General features: G+C 38.2%; 2 protein-coding genes across 2 annotated transcripts in view; both read right to left on the bottom strand.

Annotated features, from left to right (window-relative positions):
- LOC143736071 (uncharacterized) overlaps window positions 1–22,760 on the bottom strand; it is a 795,401-nt gene that overhangs the window by 103,149 nt on the left and 669,492 nt on the right. The gene's annotated exons all lie outside the window — the stretch shown is intronic.
- gna15.2 (guanine nucleotide binding protein (G protein), alpha 15 (Gq class), tandem duplicate 2) lies at window positions 1,101–20,883 on the bottom strand. Its single transcript, XM_077226631.1, has 8 exons — window positions 19,070–20,883; window positions 13,482–13,642; window positions 7,777–7,961; window positions 6,953–7,107; window positions 6,624–6,752; window positions 2,760–2,889; window positions 2,520–2,673; window positions 1,101–2,412 (listed from the first exon to the last, which is right to left on the bottom strand). Exons 2-8 carry the CDS (start codon window positions 13,618–13,620, stop codon window positions 2,210–2,212), a joined length of 1,095 nt encoding a protein of 364 aa, XP_077082746.1. The 5' UTR covers window positions 13,621–13,642; window positions 19,070–20,883; the 3' UTR covers window positions 1,101–2,209.

Genomic DNA, 22,760 nt, shown 5'->3' with positions numbered 1-22,760 from the left:
GCATTTACAGCGATTATAATTGCATAAATAGGCTAATGTTACAAGATTAATATTTAGTAATTTCAGAACCATAACATTAGAAAACTGACCGTTATTCCCAGTGAAGCTGGTTGTAATTTCTTAATGACTTTGGAATGTAGTGGTCAGTTTACTGAAATAAAGCATCCTCAATGACGAATGAGACACAACAATAGTCAGCAAATGTCACGTCTGTCAGATGGAGTGGCGATGATAGCCACCAGAGGGCACACCTCCTGTCTCTTTGATCATATCATGAACTGCATTTCCCATGATTCATTGCCTGGAATTTTGTTCTGTTTCCTGCCACCTGACTTAGTGCATAGTCCTAAAACACGTTTTAATCACACTGGCCCAAAAAAAGGTTGCAAAATGCGACCATGACTGCATTTAACTTCACTTTTAGACAAACACTCACAAACTTTCCTAAGAATTTCCCCTCGGGGGAATCCCTGCTGCCATTTTGAAGTGTTTTCAACCTTGTCAAGTAGGCAAGGGAAGTTTATTTGGACAGACAATCGACCCCTCGAGACTGAGGGATCGAGTCTACTCAATATGTATAAGGTGCATTCGTAATCATAGACATAATAAATACATAGAAGCCCTATTGGCCCCTTTGGAACGTTACTGCGATAGGTCAACGTGTCCGCCATATTGCTGAGGGCAAGACTGCGCTGTAAACAAATGCAAGTAAACGGGTAAGCTGCGTTTTTTTTTATAAAAACAAAAATAACGTTTACATTTATCAACCGATTTCAGTGGTTTGTACGTGGTGTACAAAACGTTCCATCTCTAGTTATTTAAAATATCGATAGTTAGACTTTTAAAACATTTTTTTAATTAGGAATTGCCAAAGCTCAGCCTTGTCATGTAGTCTATTTGGCTTTTTATTCTTGGATAAGAATTGTGAAGGCCCCCCATACTGAGATATAATTTAATTTTCACATTAAATGAAATAAAGTTTTCTTATTGTGGAACAAGCATTTTCAGTCTTTAACCCTATTTGAGCTTTTCTTGTGGTTAGAATTGACCACCATTGAGAAAATCAAACAAATCGGCCAATACAAATCACACCGGAAGGCTGCTTTCTGTATTTTTATAGCACTAAAATGATATTTACAGATAGATACTCCAAATATACAATAACAAAGATATCAATAATAAATATATATGTTCGTAATTACCATAGATTTCAGCTTGGACCACCTGACCTCTGCAGATTTAAGGACCACTGATCAGGGCTGCGTTCCAGTCCACTTTTAGACACGCTCTTGCGAACTTCCAAGCACTTCCCCTTGGGGGAATCCCTACCGCCATTTTGAAGTGCGTTCCACTTCGTGAAGTGGACGAGGGAAGTTTATATGGACTGACCCTCACTCCCTCGATTTTGACGGAGTCAACATCATACGTACAATTCAGGCAGCTCCATATAGCCTACCACAATACAACACGATTGTGACGTCAACGCATATTGCGTTTAATTTACCCCACAAAAAAATTAAACAACTCAAACACACCTATGATATGTATTCTACATATAGAATGCTGCATTAAACAATTTCGTAAGGGGAAAAAACAAATAAAAAAATCAACCCCATAGTGGATTTTAAGTGATCAAGGGCTTAGCACGTTCCAATTCAGCCTATTCCTAAGGTTCCGCCAGTAGTGGGCACTCATGCAACATAAGCAATGAGGTACATCCGAGTGAACGAGACAGAGGGAAGTTAGTGAGTGAAGGGCATGACAATTTTGGACTGGAACGCAGCCATTGTTGGCATAGAAACAAATTATTCTCAGTCCCAGAACGTAACGTGTTGTCATCTCAAAATTATGGTAATTACGACATGGTGTGAGCGCAGCATCACTTCATAGACCACAATGCAACACAGTTGTGACGTCACAGTAGATCGTGCTTAATTTACCCCCACGCCACATAACTCAGTTATTTTGACATTTAACCACATACTTGTGGCTATACCTTAAGCTGACTGTTTACAGTTATACTTTATTGTATTGTTATCATTTTTGTTTGTGTAATTTTTTATATTTTCTCCAACAGCCCAAGCATGCAAACAGGCCAATAGAAAACTAACTCATAATTACATTTTGTCCAGGAATGCTCTGTTATAAATAATGATAAAGCATTAATTTGGTTAATGATCGAGCAAACTGAAGGTGTGTTTAGGGCTCATTAGATAATTCCAAAGTCCGCTAAGGCCTTGACAAGGACAGTGTCTTTCACATCGGTGAAGACTTTGCGGATGTTTTTGGTGTCCGTGGCGCAGGTGAAGTGAGAGTAGATTTGTTTGGAGTCCTTGGTCTCGTAGGAAACTGCGTTGTGTATATATAAACTTCTGATGAAATCCATGGCACTTTGAACGTCCCGACGTTTACCTGAAGATGGCATCAAACCACAGAGGTAAGGAAAGGAAGAGTCAATCAGGTATGACAAACAATAGATAATGCTGCCTTTCAATTTGATTGAATGTGCACCAAACTACCTTTAAATCCAGCAAAGTATGTTTTTAGATCTGAGAACTGAATCTTTTCAGCCAGGATGTCTATTTTGTTCAGAAACAGGATGACAGAGGAATTAGCAAACCACTTTGAGTGGATGGTCGTGTAGAACAGTGACAAGCTCTCTTCCATACGGTTCTGTAGCCAAAGAGAGGAGGAGTACAAAGATTAAGAGATTTATCAATTTTACACTGGAAGGACAGGAGAGATATTAGGAAGCATACATCCTTGTTATTCTCCTCCAGAAGTTGGTCGTACTCGCTGATGGAGGCTAGAAATATGAGCGATGTCACATTTTCAAAGCAATGGATCCACTTTTTTCTCTGTCCTCTCTGACCACCGACATCTACAATCCTGCAAAGACAGACGGACTAGAAATCAAGTTTAGTCCCATCAGCTTTTATATTTTATCTGGTGTGGTGAATTTGCACCAGGCCTAGATTTGTCCCTAAAATCTTTTCCTTATTCCTTTGTCACATTTCTTCTGAATTAGATGGCTTCTCATCTCTATTTTTGATTTACAGAAACACTAGGGACTAAACAAGGTAATTAACAAGACAGGTGAGACACAAGGGCAAACATTATGGCAACAGATGAACGAGACTAAGAAACTGAACTGGGAACATTGCAAAAAACGAACTCAAAGTCCAACCGAAGCACAACACTAACAAGGATCTGACGTGATATTGCCCCCCTTTCAAAATGGCATGTCCACGCGCTTTAAAACAACAACAAAACTCTTAACATAGGAAGGAGGGCGGGGGCTTAGGAGGAGGACGCAGAGCTGGCAGACGGGACAACCAAGGACGATAGAGAAGCCAGGGAGGAGCCAACGGTGGGAGGAGCCAAGGAGTAAATGATGGTGAGAAGAGCCAGCGAGTGACGCCAAACCAAGTTAGCAGGTTGAAGGCTCACGGTGGAGCCAATGGAGGGAGCAGCCATGGTGGAGCCTTGCATGAGAGGCAAGCCGGAACCAGGGGGATGACTGACAGTAGAGTTCTCAACGGGCCGGGTCTGCCCGTCAAACCCGACGGGACCCGCGGGTTTGGGCCGGGTTCGGGTCGAACATATAAGCAAATGACTCGGGTCGGGTCGGACCTCGGGCTTAATCTTTTCCGCTCAGTGAAAAAAAAAAATTAATGAAATTAAATGAAATTAATTAATCATCGCTGCTGTTCACCGTAAAGAAAGTCTGGCTGCTGCTTGCAACGTGCATTGCGGGGGCAGACCTGACGCCGATGCGTGTACGCCTTTAGCCTGGAGAAGAAGATGGGGTTGGTGAAAAGTAAACTTGCCGCAGGTGAATTCACCATCCCTACTGCAGGAGTGGGAAAATCAGAGGTCTGGAAAGAATTTGGAGTGGTGCTGGATTCTGATGGAAATTCTACAGGGTATGTGAAATGCTCAAAAGGTGCTGATGAAATATGACAGCAAAAAAACAGGGTCGTCCAGAAGATTTTTATTTGAGGCATATTTAGTAGCCTATATAGCCTATTTAAATATATTTAAAGTTTGTTTCAGTTGTTTGTATTGTTTGTAGGCTATTGTTTAAAGACGTGAACATTAAAGGTTGATTTGAATTCCCGTCTACTGGTCATGATAATAATTTTGTCAATGTATGAGAAAAAAAGGGGAAAAAAACAAAATCGGCGTCGGGCCGTGGGCCGGGTTCGGGCAGATAATTCATGTTGATGTGTCGGGTTACATCGGGTCCGGGCTTTAAAAGACACAGGCCGGGTCGGGTCGGGTTGTAATTTTCAGGCCCGTTGAGAACTCTAACTGACAGAGGTGGAGACCCAGGCGGAGCTGAAGAGACCAGGCGACACAGAAGGAGACCAAGGTAGATCCGCAGTGATGAGTTGACAAACTGTATAGCATTGTATAGCACAGAGAGAGAGTTAGGAGATGACCTCCTTGGCCATGACAGGGCAGGCAGAGAATTCAGAAATGGCCTCCTTGACCAATTCGAAACAGGCAGAGAGTTCAAAAACAGCCTTCTTGGCCGATATGATACTGGGAGAGAGTTCAAAAATTTCCTCCTTGTTTGATCCAGGACAGGCAGAGGAGATGGGAATAGGAGGCATGTTGGTAGCTAGGTGATGAAACAGGCTTGGTGCTAATCCTCCTCTATGTAATAACAGACTAGGCTTCTTTTGGCTCTGGATCTGGAGTGGGCTAAGGCTTCAATCTCTTTGTGGGGCTTCGCTAATTTTCAGTGGCGGGCTCGCGCTGCAAGTCTGCGGTGAGCTCTATCATGAGGTGCTCCATATGAGGAGTGGCTGCTGGTCAGCATGCGCTGCGGGTGCAAGCTCGTAGAATTTCCCTTGAGGGCTGTCTCCGGCCAGGCACGCCTTGGTCTTTGGATTCATACCTGCCTGGAAAAACATGCAGAGGCAGATGTAGTGCACGAAGGGGACCAGATCTAGGAACTTCAGCGTGGTGTGCACCTCGAGGGATAGATCCCGCTGGGAGAGGAGGAGGATCTGAACTGCTGCATTTTTTCAGGTCTGATCTTCTGTGAGCAATGGATTGCAAAAAATGGAAAAGTGCTGGATCTATTTGCAAGAAGTAACATCACAATAAATTCAAAATTACATTCTTTAAATAAATCTAGAAAAAACACAGGAAACAATCAAAATCACTGGAAACAGAACAACCAGAGATGAGATCTGACAAACAACAACTGAAAATGAGGGCTATACTGTATATACACTAAGAAACATAGATACTAAACAAGAATACTATTCTTGTCTAGTTTGTTTATAGTAACAAGAATACTATAAACAAACTAGAATAACGACTTTATTCGACTATTCCTTTTCTTCCTTGTGGGCCTGAGACGAGAGTTCAAGAGATTTCCACGACGCATGCGCGAGAACTGAACAAGAAGTATTAGAAGAAGAACGTCCTCTTCTCAGTTCTCGCGCATGCGTCGTGGAAATCTCTTGAACTCTCGTCTCAGGCCCACAAGGAAGAAAAGGAATAGTCGAATAAAGTCGTTATTTTTGTTTTTTTTCCCCGCACAAAAAGTATTCTCGTCGCTTGATAAACTTATAGTTGAGCCACTGTAGTCACATGAAATATTTAAACATTTTCTTCAATGACTTTCTGGGCCGTCAAGTTTCATTCCCTTAGGCAGCCTATGTAGCAGTGATCCACCTCTCAGATTTAATCAAAAATATCTTCATTTGTGTTCCGAAGATGAACGAAGGTCTTACGGGGTTGGTACAACATGGGGGTGAGTAATTAATGACTTAATTTTCATTTTTGGGTGAACTAACCCTTTAAAACAGGCCACAAAAATGACATTTTCAAATGGTTATAATAAATTAACTGTGGGGTATTTTGTGCTGAAACTTCACAAATACATTCTGGGGACAACCGAGACCAATATTACATCTTGTAAAAAGGGGCATAATAGGTGCCCTTTAAGTGAAAAAAAATTGACCTAAATAGGAACATAGAAGTATACTTAAAGTGCAAAAGTAATAAATAAATAGTAAACTATAAGTACGATGTTAAGTTCACTTCAAGTATACTTGCAGTGTACTAAACTAGTTTACTGAGAGTATACTACAAAGTGTAGGCTACTTTCATAAACTAAAAAATGTGCTACAAGTATTTAAATGGTACACTATCAGTATACCTATAATTTCACTTGTAGTTGCAGTGCAAATGATAAATGTAATTGTAAACTAGTTGTGTACTCAAAGTTGACCACTTTTACTCTTAAAGTATACTTAAAAGTATACTATTATACCCTAAAAAGTGGGCTAATTTAATCCTTAGTACTGAAATAGTACACATACATGTATACATGCTAGTAAATTGATATCAGTATACTTAAAATATATTTGAACTTTACTTAAGTATTCTTACAAAAAATAAGTATACATTATTTTTATTAAGTGGAAACTGAGATATATTGTCATTATTGTGTATGAGTAAAATGACTAATGACATGATTTTGGTCATATTGCTCACCTCAACTTCCGCAGGAGAAAGAAAGATATGACAGTTTCGAGTGAACTGTCTCTTTCAATGCCTGCATAACTTATAATGTTAAGACAGGTTGTTCATTGCTGTACCTGAGAGTCATCTTCTCCAATTCAAAGCAATAGTCTATGATGCCGGAAGTGGGGAATCGGACTTGAAGAACATCTTGATTTGTTGGGATGTAGCCTTCGGCCGTGATGCGATCCAAGTCATCAATAAAGCTTTAAAAAAACACATAATTCAGACACTTTCATTGAAAACCATACCATGTGCTTTGGAATTGGTTATGAAGGCATTGTTTGCATAATTATTTGCATATGATTCATTTCATGAATTGTCATTGGCATAGGAAAAGACAAGAGGAAATAGACAAACATGAAGGAAGTCAATAAAAGACAGGAATTGTCTTGACCACACTTACTACTTAGTTGAGTCTAGTAACTGATACTCTCTGCGCCGACTGTAGCAGATCTTAAAGCCTTGGTCTTCCCATAGGTGACGAATAGCCTCTATGTAACCCCTCTGCAGCTGTGTTATCTGATGTATGTCCTTAATCTGGAACCACTGGCCATATATCTATAGATATCACAGACTCATGAGACTGCAAATACAATTACAGTGCAAGATCTTCATTAAAAAGTATCCCTATTGTGCTGTTTTAAAGTTTCCTAACTTTCTCCTCCAAAAAAGGTTTACATGCATCCAAGGTCAAAAACTTTAATTTTCTCATAATATACATTGCAGCATCTTCTCTTTCTCACTGTGTCTGAAACGGTTTGATAAAGGATTCGGTCTTTCTAAACCCATCCTTTCCTCTGATTGGTCAGATGACCTGGTTTTAAGTGAATGGTCTACTCTGCTCCGATTGGTCAGATGGCCCAGTCTGTTTTGATTGGTCTGTTGTGATTGGTCTACTTTGGGGAGCATGATTCTGTTGTGTAGTTAACTTATATTTGCTTTTATAATTTTTGTTATATTGTGCACTACTGGGCAATTACAAACCTACATAGGGTTGTGCAAGAAGTAAGACTGGAACTGACAACTCGTTTCAGGCAGTTCAGAATCGGTTCTTTCTTTTGGGAGACAATGGCCCTGTATTATCTATAATAAAACATTTTTTTAATTTATTTACATTTGTTTTTGATTAACATTTGCCAAACCCACTACTACCCACAGGATAGTTGATATAAAATGGCTCTCATGAATCTCCGGGCTCAAAAGAAACACACTCGGCCTCTTGATCACCTCGTTCTGTGGGTTGGAGTAGGGAATCTTTAGCGTGTTCATGGCTTCTGTTATTGCTCTCATAGCTTGGAAGATATTCTGGAAAACCAGTTTAGAGTAGCTACGCCTCTCGTCAGTTGAGAAGCCCTTGCCATGTATAATCCTCATCTGCTTCGTAAACGTTGTCTTTCCGCTTTCTCCCGTGCCTAAATGAAAGCAAAATTAATTTAGTTTTACATTTCTTTTTAATATATATATATATATATATATATATATATATATATATATATATATATATATATTTGTTTTATAATTTCTTTTTAATTTTTCATTAATTTAATTGTCTTTTCAGAAAGCTCAGCGCTGAGTGTGTTTTGATATTTCTTCCTTAAGTTTTATAACTCAGAAAATACACAGAAGCCATTACATTATGACAACCTAACTAATAAACTGTAGGACCTCCTTTAGGACCTAAAGGAGCGAGGCATTGATTCGACAAGGTGGCAATAGGTCTACTGGGGTATCTGGTACCATAATGTCATTGCAGGGCGGTGGGGATGTAGCGCGAACACGCTTTTCCAAGTCGAACTACAAATGTTCGATTGGGTAAATGTCAGGTCAAGGTCAACTTGGAGGCCAAGGCATTAACAGTGGTTCCTCAAAACACTCCTTGACGATACTAGCAGTGTGGCATGGCGCATTATCCTGTTGGTAATGGCCATCCCCAGCAGGGAACACAGTTGCCATAAATGGGTGCACTTGGTCCGCAACAAAGTTCAGATACCTGATAGCTGTCAGAGATTGTGCTATTGGCAAGGAAATATCACCCACAGCAGAACACCGCCGCCACCGGCCTGTGTCCGCCCAACAGTGCATTCAGGTGTCAAAGCCTCTGTTGGAAATCTGCATATCCACACTCGACTGTCGACATGATGCACCAGGAATCTTGACTTGCAAGACCAGGCCAATTAATTCCAATCATCCAATCTCGATGATCTTGGGCCCATTTCATGCCCATTTCATGCTGTCAACCATTGTTGGCGATGGTGTGCAGCTAGCATGGGGACCCGGCTGAGTTGTCAACTATGTTTATATATTTTACTATAATAATATATATATATATATATATATTTTGTTATGTTACAGCCTTATTCCAAATAAATACCCCATAAATGACAACGTGAAAGATGTTTGTTTGAAATCTTTGCAAATTAATAAAAAAAACAATAAAAGAAACATGTACTTTGCTCAATACTTTGTTGAACCACCTTTGGCACCAATTACAGCCTCAAGTCTTTTTGAGTATGATTCTCCAAGCTTGGCACACCTATTTTTGGGCAGTTTCTACCATTTCTTTTGCAGAACCTCTCAAGCTCCATTAGGTTGGATGGGGAGCGTTGGTGCATAGCCATTTTCAGATCTCTCAAGAGAGGATCAATAGGGCTCTGGCTGGGCCACTCAAGGACATTCACAGATTTGTCCCGTAGCCACTCCTTTGTTATCTTGGTTGTGTGCTTAGGGTCATTGTCCTGTTGGAAGATGAACCGTCGCCCTAGCCTGAGGTCCGTAGCGCTCTGGAGCAGGTTTTCAGCAAGGATGTCGCTGTACATTGCTGCATTCATCTTTCCCTCGATCCTGACTAGTCTCGCAGTTCCTGCCGCTGATAAACATCCCAACAGCAGGATGCTGCCACCACCATGCTACACTGTAGGCATGCTATTGGCCAGGTGATGAGCGGTGCCTGGTTTCCTTCTTTGTTTCTCATAGTCTGAGAGTCCTTCAGGTGCCTTTTGGCAAACTCCAGGTGGGCTGTCATGTGCCTTTTACTGAGGAGTGGTTTCCGTCTGGCACTCTACCATACAGGCCTGATTGGTGGAGTGCTGCAGAGATGGTTGTTCTTCTGGAAGGTTCTCCTCTCTTCACAGAGGAACGCTGGAGCTCTGTCAGAGTGACCATCGGGTTCTTGGTCACCTCCCTGACTAAGGCCCTTCTCCCCTGATCGCTCAGTTGGGCCGGGCGGCCAGCTCTAGGAAGAGTCCTGGTGGTTCCAAACTTCTTCCATTTACAGATGATAGAGGCCACTGTGCTCATAGGGACCTTCAATGCTACAGAAATGTTATGTACCCTTCCCCAGATCTGTGCCCCTGATACAATCTTGTCTACAGGCAATTCCTTGGACTTCACGGCTTGGGTTGTGCTCTGATATGCACTGTTAACTATGGGTCCTCATATAGACAGGTGTGTGCCTTTCCGAATCAACTGAATTTACCACAGGTGGACTCCAATCAAGTTGTAGAAACATCTCAAGGATGATCAGTGGAAACAGGATGCACCTGAGTTAAATTCTGAAAGTCAGTGAATACTTATGTACATGGGTTTTTTGATGTTGTTGTTTTAATAAATTTGCTAAGTTTTCAAATAAACTTTGTTCATGTTGTCATTATGGGGGTATTGTTTGTAGAATTTTGAGGAAAATAATTAATTTAATTTGTTTTGGAATAAGGCTGTAAACATAACAAAATGTGGAAAAAGAGAAGCGCTGTGAAAATTTTCCGGATGCACTGTATACTGCTCAGTGCTCTGTGAACTGCACCTGCAGTTTGCCAGGCGTGCTGATTGCTCTTGGCTTGGGTTGGTCATAATGTAATGGCTCATCTGTGTATATGCCTTTATGTATTGTATTTCAAAAATGTTGTTCCTGTTCAGCAAAGATTAGCAAAGATTTTAAAGTCCCCCTGTAGTCAATAATTTTATCCCTTAAAACACACCTTTGATCAACAAAATTACATATTTAAACGTCTTTTCCTTTAAAAAATCATCATGCCTTAAAATAACTTGAAGGGAAATCTACACCCTTGCGTCATTTAGTATACTCGGTTCTATGAATATGCAAATTATTCCCACCTCCACTCACTCACACCAGCTCAGAGATCCAGTCATTTATGATCACACGTTGACATGATTGGGTACATGGTAGTTTAAGATGTCAGAAACACCAGCGATTTCAAACCGCGTTTGAGACTGTCTTTGATTCACTGCAGTTTTAAAGGTGCAATGTGTAAAATGTATGTGTATCTATAAGTTCACTTCAAGTATACTTGCAGTGTACTAAACTAGTTTACTGAGAGTATACTACAAAGTGTACTTTCATAAACTAAAAAATGTGCTACAAGTATTTAAATGGTACACTATCAGTATACCTATAATTTCACTTGTAGTTGCAGTGCAAATGATAAATGTAATTGTAAACTAGTTGTGTACTCAAAGTTGACCACTTTTACTCTTAAAGTATACTTAAAAGTATACTATTATACACTAAAAAGTGGACCAATTTAATCTTATTTTACACATTGCACAAAAGGTGCAATGTGTAAAATGTATGTGTATCTATTTTCAGAAATCCATTCAAATATACATAACTATGTTTTGAGTGGTGTATAAAGACCTTACAAAATGAACCGTTATATTTTTATTACCTCAGAATGAGCCATTTCTATCTATATACACCGCGGGTCCCCTTACATGTTATTTTGTGCCGCCATGTTTCTACAGTAGCCCTAAACGGACAAACTTCTCTACAGAGCAAGTTTCGTCACTCTGCTGTTTTAGCTTCTTCTTCGTTGGTGTTTTTAGAGGCAATTTGCACGTCACTACGTTGAATATGCACGTATTCAGCGTAAGAGGTAGCAGTAGTAACGAAGTACAATTGCAAGTAGTGAAATTTGAACAAATGAAGGATCATATGTATCATTTTGCACAAGAGCCGACAGAGTGGCAAATCTTCGTCTGCAAAGAAGAGAAAACACGATGCAGCTAGGCGAAGTCGGGACATACGACAACATAAATCCCGTATTAACATTGGTGGGGCTTTTTCCAGATGGAAGCAGGAAAAATGCTTTAAAAACTACAGCGAAGTTGCCTGTTTTCTGCAGGACAGGTAAGTTAGTCCAACTTTAGCACTTTCTGTAGTACACAAACAGTGACAATGGTTCACAATCTTGGCTTACATTTATGATGTTATCTGTCTGTGGCCAAAATGTATTGTTTTTTTTTTTGTAAAGAAACCTTGTTGCTTGACTGGCTACTCTCTGCTGTCTCAGACGAAGACATTTTTGTTTTGTTTTGGCCACTGTAGCTTCTTCGAAAGGGAGGGGTGAGCGGGGACTGAGCCGTTGGTTGCAATTTGCAACAGAACCACTAGATGCCGCTAAAGTTCACACACTGCATCTTTAAAGGGTAACTAAACCCCTGGTCAAAGCCTGACTCCACCCACTGGCAATATTTGAAAAATGTCTGTGGACACCAGCTCAAACTGCGGTCTTAACTCCCGCATCGCGATCGGCATCCGATTATTCTTATATTCAGTCATTTTGAGATAATTTTTTCCAGGATTATTATTACTATTACGTTCATTATATTTTGCTATGTGAAAAAAATAATCAGCAAATCGCGCCGGCGCGTTTGTCGACACCAGAGGATTAACTTTAGCCCAATAAGAAGGAACATAAATTGTGATTAAAAATATATGCTCACTCACATCATGACGCCGCTGCGGGGGTGGAATTCATGCAGGAAGAGGTAAGAAGAGCAGCGTTTGGGAGCGCGAGCTGTGTGGAGAAGCCCATTTCCACCTCCATTGCGTTGGAGAAGCAATCCCACGTAAAATGCAGGTTGCACACTGGAGCAATAGGCGAGATTGACTACCTAGGCTACACGAAATAATCTAAATAACTATATAAATGCTATGCTAACTAGATGCTAATATATATCTATCCTGATCGTTTTCAATACGATCGTAATTCGAACTCCTGACTCGCTACAGTAGTTTTGACGGAACCAGATGCTTTTATACCAGGGGCTGCCAAGGGCGTGGTGAGCTCGCACCAAGGGCGTGACAGAGTGACGTCAGAGAGTATTCTACGTCAGAGAGTACCCCTACTGCAGGAGCTTTCCGTTTAACCTGAAGAGGGCAGCACTCAGACGTTTTTACACCATATATTTGAAAATTAAAACACTTTAAACCCAAATGTCAAAAAATGTACTCGAATCAATGAACAGCATTTATGAAGCTCCATTCTTACAGATAATTAACTAAAAAAAGTTGTTTTAGTGTTTAGTTACCCTTTAAAGGGGTCATCGGATGCAAAATTCATTTTTATATGGTGTTTGCATATGTGTGCATATTTGCAGTGTGTGGACAACCACCATATAATGAAAAAATCCATTCCCTCCTTTTTTTTAATCCTCAAAAAGTCTAAACACTATCAATAGTCAGGCCGTTTGGATTTTCTGAGCACTATGATGTTATAATGCTCATGCTCCGCCCACGACCACTGATAGACTGTCCTGTATAAGCATATTTCTGCCCTCAGCCATTCGACACCCCCCATTGGAGGAGAGGGGTGGAGTGCGCAGTTGCTCATTATCATTTAAAGAGACATACACCGAAACAGGTCATTGGAAACTAAGCTGTTTTTGAGGAGGTAAAAAGGGTGTTGTCTCTCAAGAGAAATGGACCAAAATGGCATTTACTAAAATCAACTTTTACTGCTCTGACTAAATTTACTTTCACTTTCAGAAAAAATATCTTGAAATAATTTTTCACCAAGATAAATGTCTTTTTTGTGTGCTTATTTTATACTTTTTCCACATGATGACTTAAAATGAATCAACATATTTATAGGTTTTAATACAATTCAGATAGAAGACTGACAGAATCATCTCACCTAATAAAAGCAACTTGATTTCCTTCCATTCTCTTTTCCTCTGCTCTGCAAGGATGTGTTTGATTTCCTTATTTATAGCGATGGCGTTCCTTTCCTCTTCAGACAAGAAACAGGAAACACTACAGCAGCACTGCCCCATTTCTCCAACAGAAATTGAGTAACTACAAAAACATAAATAAATAATTATAGCCATTTAGCAGTAGCCTATATTTTGACCATGTAGTTGGGGTGAATTCAGGTTTTTAATTTGGGAGGGACACTTCGCAATGGCAAAACGTAGTATGAAGGTATTTTTGGTGCAAATCAACTGAACACATGTGACAGTGAAATTTGTAGTTGTAGAGAATAGCCACACATGTGTATCAGTAAATATGAAGTAACAGAGAGAAATTTTTGTTGCAAACTTGTAGACTTTTTTTTCTCTTCTACAAACACTTCACAACTTTCTCAAAATCTTAATTGCAGGTGGACAAATCCTATTCTACAAATCACAAATCAAGAAACTACACTAAATATGTACGCTCACATTTTTGCTACAGTTGCTGCAGTGAATATGGTGCAAAACGCATTTACACACCTGCATCAAAACATGTGAAGTTACAGAGACATTTTGCTCATCCGCAAATCAGTATGTGAATTCATCCAATGAGAGTTGCACACTTGTAGAATATTTTCTCACAAATGTCTTGTATATTTTTCTAGCACAACTACAACTGCTTGAATCTGCTGTGAGGAATCACACAAGTGACAAGTTTCACGCGCTCTCCCTTTCGCACCATTGATCTATGTGAAATGTGGAGCAAAAGTGAGTTGTGCATCTGTAGAGGCAGTGGGCGGGGCCAACATGAATATTCATGAGTTTTTCGGGCATGCGTGTGGACCTGCTCATTTTAGTTCACGCTCCTCGTTTCTCGGCAGGTTTCATGGATTATTTAAAAAAAAAAGGTAAATATAGTTTCAGTGCGAACTTAAACTGCAATTGTGTATCATGTTTTTAGTTTGCACGTTTTGTGCATTCGTTAATGACTAAATGATTGCTGACATTCACTTCGTGTATAGGCCTATATTAAGCACAGCAAACTTCAACTTGTTAATTTCGTTGTACTTTTCCTTTGTACATTGCAATGCTTTAAAACAGTCTTTTGTTGAATGTCACTGCAAAAAAAAATTAAAATTTTTTACAAACAAAATATAAATTCACAAAAATATATCACAAGGTTTAAGCTTCCACTTTTACCGTAAAACCAAAAATTACAAAACACCTGAATGATTACAGCAACAGTTATTTCCATCAGAAGAGCAGATAGCCTATAGAATATTCCTAAATACATGAACCATTGCCATTTTATTTATTTATTGCTGATACCTTACCTTATGAAACTTTAAAACTGTGTCATCTCTGGCAATAATCTCTGAGAAATAACTCAACAAACATATCAATGTCCAAATAAATATTTTGCACCCTACACTGATGTTTCTCTTTGCCATGTTCGTTCTGTGACCTTGTGTGTTGGATGATGCACAATGATCATTGATACAAAGCATTATCTTTTTGTTGCACAACAAAAACTCATTCAACATTTTTTAAAAGTCATAAAGTTCCATAAACATGTATATTCTTAATTGGGCTTCAATTAGAGGGCACTTCTGACTTGAACTCTTGAAAAATGAAACCTTTAAACTTTGTTGGAGTGATTTTAAAACATGACATTCTGGCATTTTCATCACTTAAGATTTGCATGACAAAACTTTGGAATCAGTATGATTTAAGAAATGTTATAGCCTACTTTTATAGCAGGCAAGGTCAAGGATGCTTTAAATTGATCACAAATGACACAAAAAAATGTACACAAAAAATCTAATTTTAAATAAATAATGTTGTTCTTTTGTACTTGCTATTCATAAACAATCCTTAAAACATATGCTCCATAATGATTTCCACACCTAATTAAGCAGCACAGCCATTTTCAACGTGATCATAATCAGAAATGTTTCTTGAGCAGCAAATCAGTATTAGAATGATTTCTGAAGGGTCGTGTGACACTGAAATCTAGAGTACTGAGCTCTGACATTATTTTTTTAAACATTAAAATAGAAAACAGTTGATAAAAATTATTTCACAATATTACTGTTTTTCAGGTAAATGTAGTCTTGGTATCTTACTTAGAGGTACCTTACCTTAGAACCTTACTAATACCACACTTTTGAACAGTAGTGTATATATTATATCAAAACCAGCACAAGCAAACCTTGCAATCAAAACATTAAAAATATATTTGAAAGCTTCGCAAGGTGCAAGTTTGCTACTTTATATAGCCCTATACACGAAGTGAATGCAAGCAATCATTCAGTCATTGACGACTGCACAAAACATGCAAATTAATAAAAACATTATGAATTTTACAAAACTATACACAATTGTAGTTTAAGTCCTTGCTGAAACTATATTTACCTTTTTTTAAATAATCCATTAAACCTGCCGAGAAACTTGGAGCGTGAACTAAAATGAGCAGGTCCACGCGCAGGCCCGTAAAACTCATGAATATTCATGTTGGCCCCGCCCACTGCCTCTACAGATGCACAACTCACTTTTGCTCCATATTTCACATAGATCAATGGTGTGAAAGGGAGAGCGCGTGAAACTTGTCACTTGTGAGATTCCTCACAGCAGATTCAAGCAGTTGTAGTTATGTAGGCTACTTGTGTTTGTGCTTGAAAAATATACAACCCAAAATCAGAAAAAGTTGGGACATTTTGTAAAATGCATTAAAATCAAGAATCTGTGATTTGTTAATTCTATTTAAACTTTTTTTAACTGACAAAAGTACAAAGAAAAGTTTTCCAATGTTTTCACTCACCAACATAATTGTATTTTGTAAATATGAACTAATTTTAATTTTGATGGCTGCAACACACCCCAAAAAAGTTTGAACAGAGACAAAATAAAAGTGAAAAGATTATCCAAATTAGATTATCCTACTCTTTAAAAACTGTCCACAATGAGCAGCTGAATTGGTAATAGTTTAGGGTATCGTGTTTGGGTGTAAAAGTGTTTCTCAGTCTTTTTAAGCAAAGATTGTTAATGGCTTATCACTCTGTGCCAAATATCTTGAGAGAATTGTCAAACAATAAAAAAATCACATTTCTCAATGCAAGATTGCAAAGCATTTATGTCTTTATTATCTCCCATACATAATATTGTCACAGTATTCAGGGAATCCAGAGAAATCTCAGTCTGTGTAGGGTAAGGCAGTAGACCTCTTTTGAATGTGCGTGACCTTTGAGCCCTCAGATGGCATTGCAAAAGATACCATCATGCTAATCCGTTAAATTCAGCCACATGTGCTCAGGAGTAATTTGGAAAACCGTTTTCACTGAACACAGTCTGACTCTGCATTAAGAAATGCCACTTGAATCTCTGTTACGCAAGGAGAAAGCTATACATCAGTTCTATATGTGGAGATGCCGGCAAGTTCTCTGGGCCTGAGCTCATCTCAGATGGTCTAGAAGACAGTGGACATGTGTGCTGTGGTCAGATGAGTCCATGTTTCAGCTTGTTTTTGGGAAAAAATGGACATCGAGTTCTCAGTCCCAAAGACGAAAGGGACCAACCAGACTTTCACCAGCGACAGGTGCAAAAGCAAACATCCGTGCTGGTATTGAGGTGCATCATTGCAAACGGTATGGGTAACTTGTATTATTGTGAAGGTACCATTGACATGGAGGCATGTATTTGGATTGTACAGAGACATAAACTGCCATCAAGATGACATCTTTCCTGGGAAGCAAGATAATGCCAGGCCTCATTCTGCACATGCTATAACTGAGTGGTTTCTAGACACTCTGCACCATAGAAGGGATGTGTCTGCCTGTTTACTGCAGTCCAGATATGTCTCTTATGGAAAATGTATGACCCATCATGAAAAGGAGAACCAGGCAACGATGACCACAGACTGTTGAGCGGCTGTCTTGTATCAGACAAGATTGGGCAAATATTCCACTAGCAAAACTCCAACAATTAGAATCCTCAACTCCCAAATGATTAAAAAGTGTAATTAAAAGGAAAGGTGAAGTGACACAGTGGTAAACATGTCTCTGTCCAAACTTTTTTGGGGTGTGTTGCAGCCATCAAAATCAAAATTTGTTCATATTTACAAAATACAATTATGTCGGTCAGTGAAAACATTGGAAAACTTTTCTTTGTACTTTTGTCAGTTAAAAAAAAAAAGTTTAAATAGAATTAACAAATCACAGATTCTTTATTTTAATGCATTTTACAAAATGTCCCAACTTTTTCTGATAGAATAGGATTTGTCCACCTGCAATTAAGAATTTGAGAAAGTTGTGTTGTCTTTGTGGAAGAGAAAAAAGACAAGTTTGTAACTCTTAAAACATTTCTCTCTGTGACTTCAAATTTACTGATACACATGTGTGGCTATTCTCTACAACTACAATTATCAGTTCAGTTCAGTTGATTTGCACCAAAAATACCTTCATACTAAGCCCCTCAGTTCCCCCTATGTTCGTAAGTTCTTAATTAAATGCACATTTGACAGTTTGTGTTTCTTGGACTATAGTGTGCGGAGAGCTGGAAATGGAAAACCCGGAGTGGAGTTTGAGCGGAGTAATTACAAAACGTTTTGAGGCGGTAAAACACTCTTATCTAAACTGGTTTTTAGTTTGTGCTTTGCCAGGAGGTGACACATAAAGCCTGTATAACTCGATATCAGGGCTGTAACTACCATAGTGTGTTGTTCGGATTATTCTTTAGAAAAGGTTGAAAAAGTTACATTTTAGGGTGGTCTATACTCTAGTCTAACAGCGCTCGTCAATATTAAAGTGACTAACGTTAGATGACCAGTCAAATACAAGAAGGCTGGCTTTACTGTAAACAGAAGCAGCGCGTGAATTCAGCGCTTTACCCTTAGTTTTAACAGCCAGTGCGAACCGAGGTAAGAACTAGCTAAACATTTAATATTTGCCTATTGTTTAACGATATAAATGTTAAATGGACGACGGTAATATCTAGTGAAGCAAACTACACGATTTGTTTTTAAATTTAGCCGTTTTGAATTGAAAATATAATTTACGTGAGCCGAGCATTTTGCCATTGGAAATGTTATGTGACAAAATAAACGGAAATTAAATTATTTAACTAGAACTTTAATCCTTAAACCCAAACTACAACAAGAAAAAATAAATTTGTCACCCACTTACAACAGATATGGCCTAATATTATTAACTGTTAGGCTATTAACTTCAAAAACGACATTGAGGTAAACGTCTTGTATGCTTTGTTGTGTGATATTGCTTAGTTACAATAATGAAATAGGCTACATTTTAATCGTTTAATTGTTAGGCTATAGCCAAGTAGGCTAAATGAAAGCGATATTAAACTCAAAATATATAGGCTATGCAATCTTAAAATAAGCCAGATAGCTCTACAAGTCTGTAATAAAATGTAAATGTAGTCTCTGACTTAAATGAAAATGTGAAAGTTCTTCTCTGGACAACAAATAAACTGTAATATATCGTATATAACAACAACAAATACTAGGGAAATAGGGGTAACAAAGAGAATCACTCACCTTCATTCATACAACAGAAGGCTTTCCATCTTCCTTGAAACAAACAGTGTCCGTAGCACCTTGAAGGAGTTCTCCTGAACTCAGTTTTCTGTCAATCACGTCACGTCCGTTCACACAGATTAACCAGTTGCTCTTCCCGAAAGTCTGACTTGAATGCATGATATGCCAGGTATGTTGCAGAGCAGAAGTGAACCAATGAGAAGTGGAATATACCTGCCATTATTCCTCCCAGCTTTTTTTTAAAAAGTGACTGACACATCTTTTTAACTAAAAGTAGCTCTTTCCATAGTGTTTATCTATTTATGTTGAGTTAATTGCTAGGGGAGAACGGGGCTAGTTGTCACACATGGGGTCTTAAAAGCTAAGGGACTGGTTGTCCCTTTTTTTTGTGCCACAATTTATTAATTACATTTTTTTAACAAAAAAATGGTTTACTGTGGTTTAAATGATTTATCATATTTTGTTGATTTAAAATCATTGTACTGTATATGTAGCAGAAAAGTCTATTATAAACTGCAGGTTCCCATTGGCCCCGTTTCCTGCATTTTCAGTGATCCGATCACAAGTGGTCGCTATTTTTTATAGCACCGCTATTTGGGCATGTCACAAAAGTCAGAAACACTTTGTGTACTGAACTGTATATTTTTTCCCCTTGAATGAATGAATGAGGCATTTATATAGCTAGCGCTTTCATATGTACTAGCTACTGTACACCCAAAGCGCTTTGCAATCATATCAGGGGATCTCTCCTCAACAGGGATCTCTCCTCACCTTGGCATTAATGGTGAAAAAATGAAAAGGGTTTTCTTTGTAGTCAAGACTTCAAGGCATCTTGAGCTAGTTTTTCCCACAGGCCTTATTTCAGCCATTTAACCATACTCTCATAAAAAAAAACCCAGATGACTTCGGGACAATGGAACTGGAAATGCTCAAATGCTAACTTTTGGCCTACAAAAATGCATCATCCCTGCACCACTCTATTCGAAGGCTCCTTCAAATGAGTCCTTTGTTTCCCGTGCAATGAAGGATACAACAGTTTGATCCTTCGCGGCCTTGCCTATCCCAGAATTCATTGCGCGCCAGTGACGACAAGATTTTTTTGAAAGAAATTGCTGAATTACACTTTTAAACGTAAGTATTGGGTTTCAACTTACTCAAAAATCTTACATATCTTACTAAGATGCGATTATCTGTAGTTTATACTCTTAATTATATACAGAAATGGACCATGGTGAACATATTTATACGGACTGGGCTAGTCCTGGACTTTCTCTCAAATAGGCCCATAATCCGGCCATTCGCCCCTAGCCGTGCGCGGTATCACTATCAGGATGTCCTGAAATATGCCACAATACTGTAGCCTATCAGACAAGGTATTCTCAGAGCTATAGTAACATCTCAAAACCAATGATGATAATTGGGGTTGTGTTTACGTATTAGTGAAGCCACAGCCTTCAAATAAAAACAAAAAATGTACAATGCCATTACATCTGCAATAACTGTAAAGGGACTATTGTAATAGGGTAAATCAAATGTAGGCTAATATACTGTAGACCAATTACTAAGCTCAGATTCATATTACCAGTTAAAATGTATACTGTGCTTTTGTAATTATTTATTTTTAATTTTGTGATTTTTAATTTTTTTGGATTGTAATTTTTTAATGTTCTTCTAATAACAACTTAGAAAACAACTTTAACATAAACATTTTATGTACAATAATTGAACACGTTTGTTGGTCTATATTGTCTCATTTATGATTGTAGCCTTGTTTAAGTACATTTCCTGTATAATGTTTATGTATTTTTTGATGATAGTGGTTAATAAAGTAATAAAATAATGGTATGCGAGAGAGTCAGTGGTAATATCATTTGTGTTCCTATCAGTCAGTGTTAGAGGAACGGTGTAAAAACTCAGGCTTAGCCTGACAGTTAGCCTGTCCTGGACAAGGTTAGTTTATCAGCATAAGTTGCCAGAGTAACTGAGTTCGAACTGCTTTATGAAACAGAATCAACCGACAATAATTCTGACTAACCAAAAATTTTAACAGAAATTATTAAATGCGTTGAGTTTGACAGCACTGATCATTTTGATAATTTCTTAAACAGTGGATTATACAGTGTCTTTCACATTGGTGAGGAGTATCCGGCTGTCAATGTTGTCCGTGGCACAGATGAAATGAGAGTAAAATTATAGTTTTTTTGAGTTCTCATTGCTAACTCCTCTCTGTATGTATAACTCTCTGATGAACTGCTTGGCACCATGAACGTCCCGATGTTTGCCTGAAGGTGGCGCCGACCCACAAAGGAAGGTAAAGGAAGAGTGAATCAGGTACAAGGAAAATAGATCAGACAGATAATGCTGCCTTTCCTTTCATTTAATGTGCACCAACATACCTTCAAATCCAGGAAAGTATGTTTTTAAATCCGAGAATTGAATCTTCTCGGCCAAGATGTCCATTTTGTTCATGACAGTGGAATGAGCAAACAATGTTGAGTGGTCGTGTAGAACAGTGACAAGCTCTCTTCCATACGGTTCTGTAGCCAAAGAGAGGAAGGGTACACAGATTAACAGATGTATTACAAAGGAAGGACAGGAGACATGAGAACTAACTGACATAAGAGGTAAAAGAGTGCAACATTGCTCGCCTCCTTTTTCAGCAGCGCTGGTTCCAGAAGTTTTTTTTTTTTCATTCATTTTTCCCAAAGAGATTTTAAAATAGTAATTGTTAAAGAGTTAATAAGCCATGAACCAAGCCAACCTGTTATGAGGTGAATCACAATAATAGAAACTTTGATCTGAAAATTGGACCAAAATACAAAGGTACAAGACTGTGTACCTAACTGTTTTTGTTAGTAATAAAACCACAATCCAACGAAGCATTGCGAACAGCGTAGAAAAATTAAAAATATGAAGAAATATAAAGCTACTCATTCACAAACGTTGATCACCTCATACATACACTGAAAAAAATTTGGAGTAGGATTTACTTGAAAAAAGCTAGGCAACTTTTTCCACTCAGAAAATGCTAGTAAATTTACAAAGATTTCCCAAATAAAAACCCAAACATATTAATCAGTAGCTTTAATTAGAAATCTTTAAGTTAAAGTTTACAATATGGAATTAAGTAAACTTTTCTTAACCTAGTTAAGTGAAAGTAACAAAGAAAATAAGTAGTTTTAACTTGGCTAGTAAAATGTTGATTATTATCGATTTAGTTGAAATTTCCTTTGCATTACATTTCACTCAAATAATTTTATTGAATTATACCAGTCATTTATAGTATGTGTTTTACTTAGAGTATCTAATTTATACTTCATCATGTCAAATGCTAAGTATGATGTGAATGCAAAGACCTCAATACTTGGTAGACAATACAGAATGACGGTAACATTTGATGGATCGTTTTTGTGTTTGAATGTGTCATTTTGAGCAGAAAAATTACTCGAAATGTCACAAAATGGCAAGTTACTAATCCTGACAACAAAAGCAATGAGAAAACAATGTAAATACTGCTGGAAACCAGTGAAAAATGAACCTCATTAATTATACAAGGTCCAGTGCATGATGGGAACCCCAGTATCAGAAAAGTTGAGTAATTTTTACTTAATTTTATTGAGTTGATATTTACGCTTTCATTTCTACTCGCTTGAATTAAGTACTGATATGGAATTTACTTAGTTTTTTTTAA

The sequence above is a fragment of the Siphateles boraxobius genome, unplaced genomic scaffold (genome assembly GCF_051911475.1).
Source record: "Siphateles boraxobius isolate OS27281-9 unplaced genomic scaffold, OSU_SipBor_1 13, whole genome shotgun sequence".
NCBI lineage: Eukaryota > Metazoa > Chordata > Actinopteri > Cypriniformes > Leuciscidae > Siphateles > Siphateles boraxobius.
Note: the sequence above shows the minus strand (reverse complement) of the source record. Positions and strands in the feature narration are given on the sequence as shown.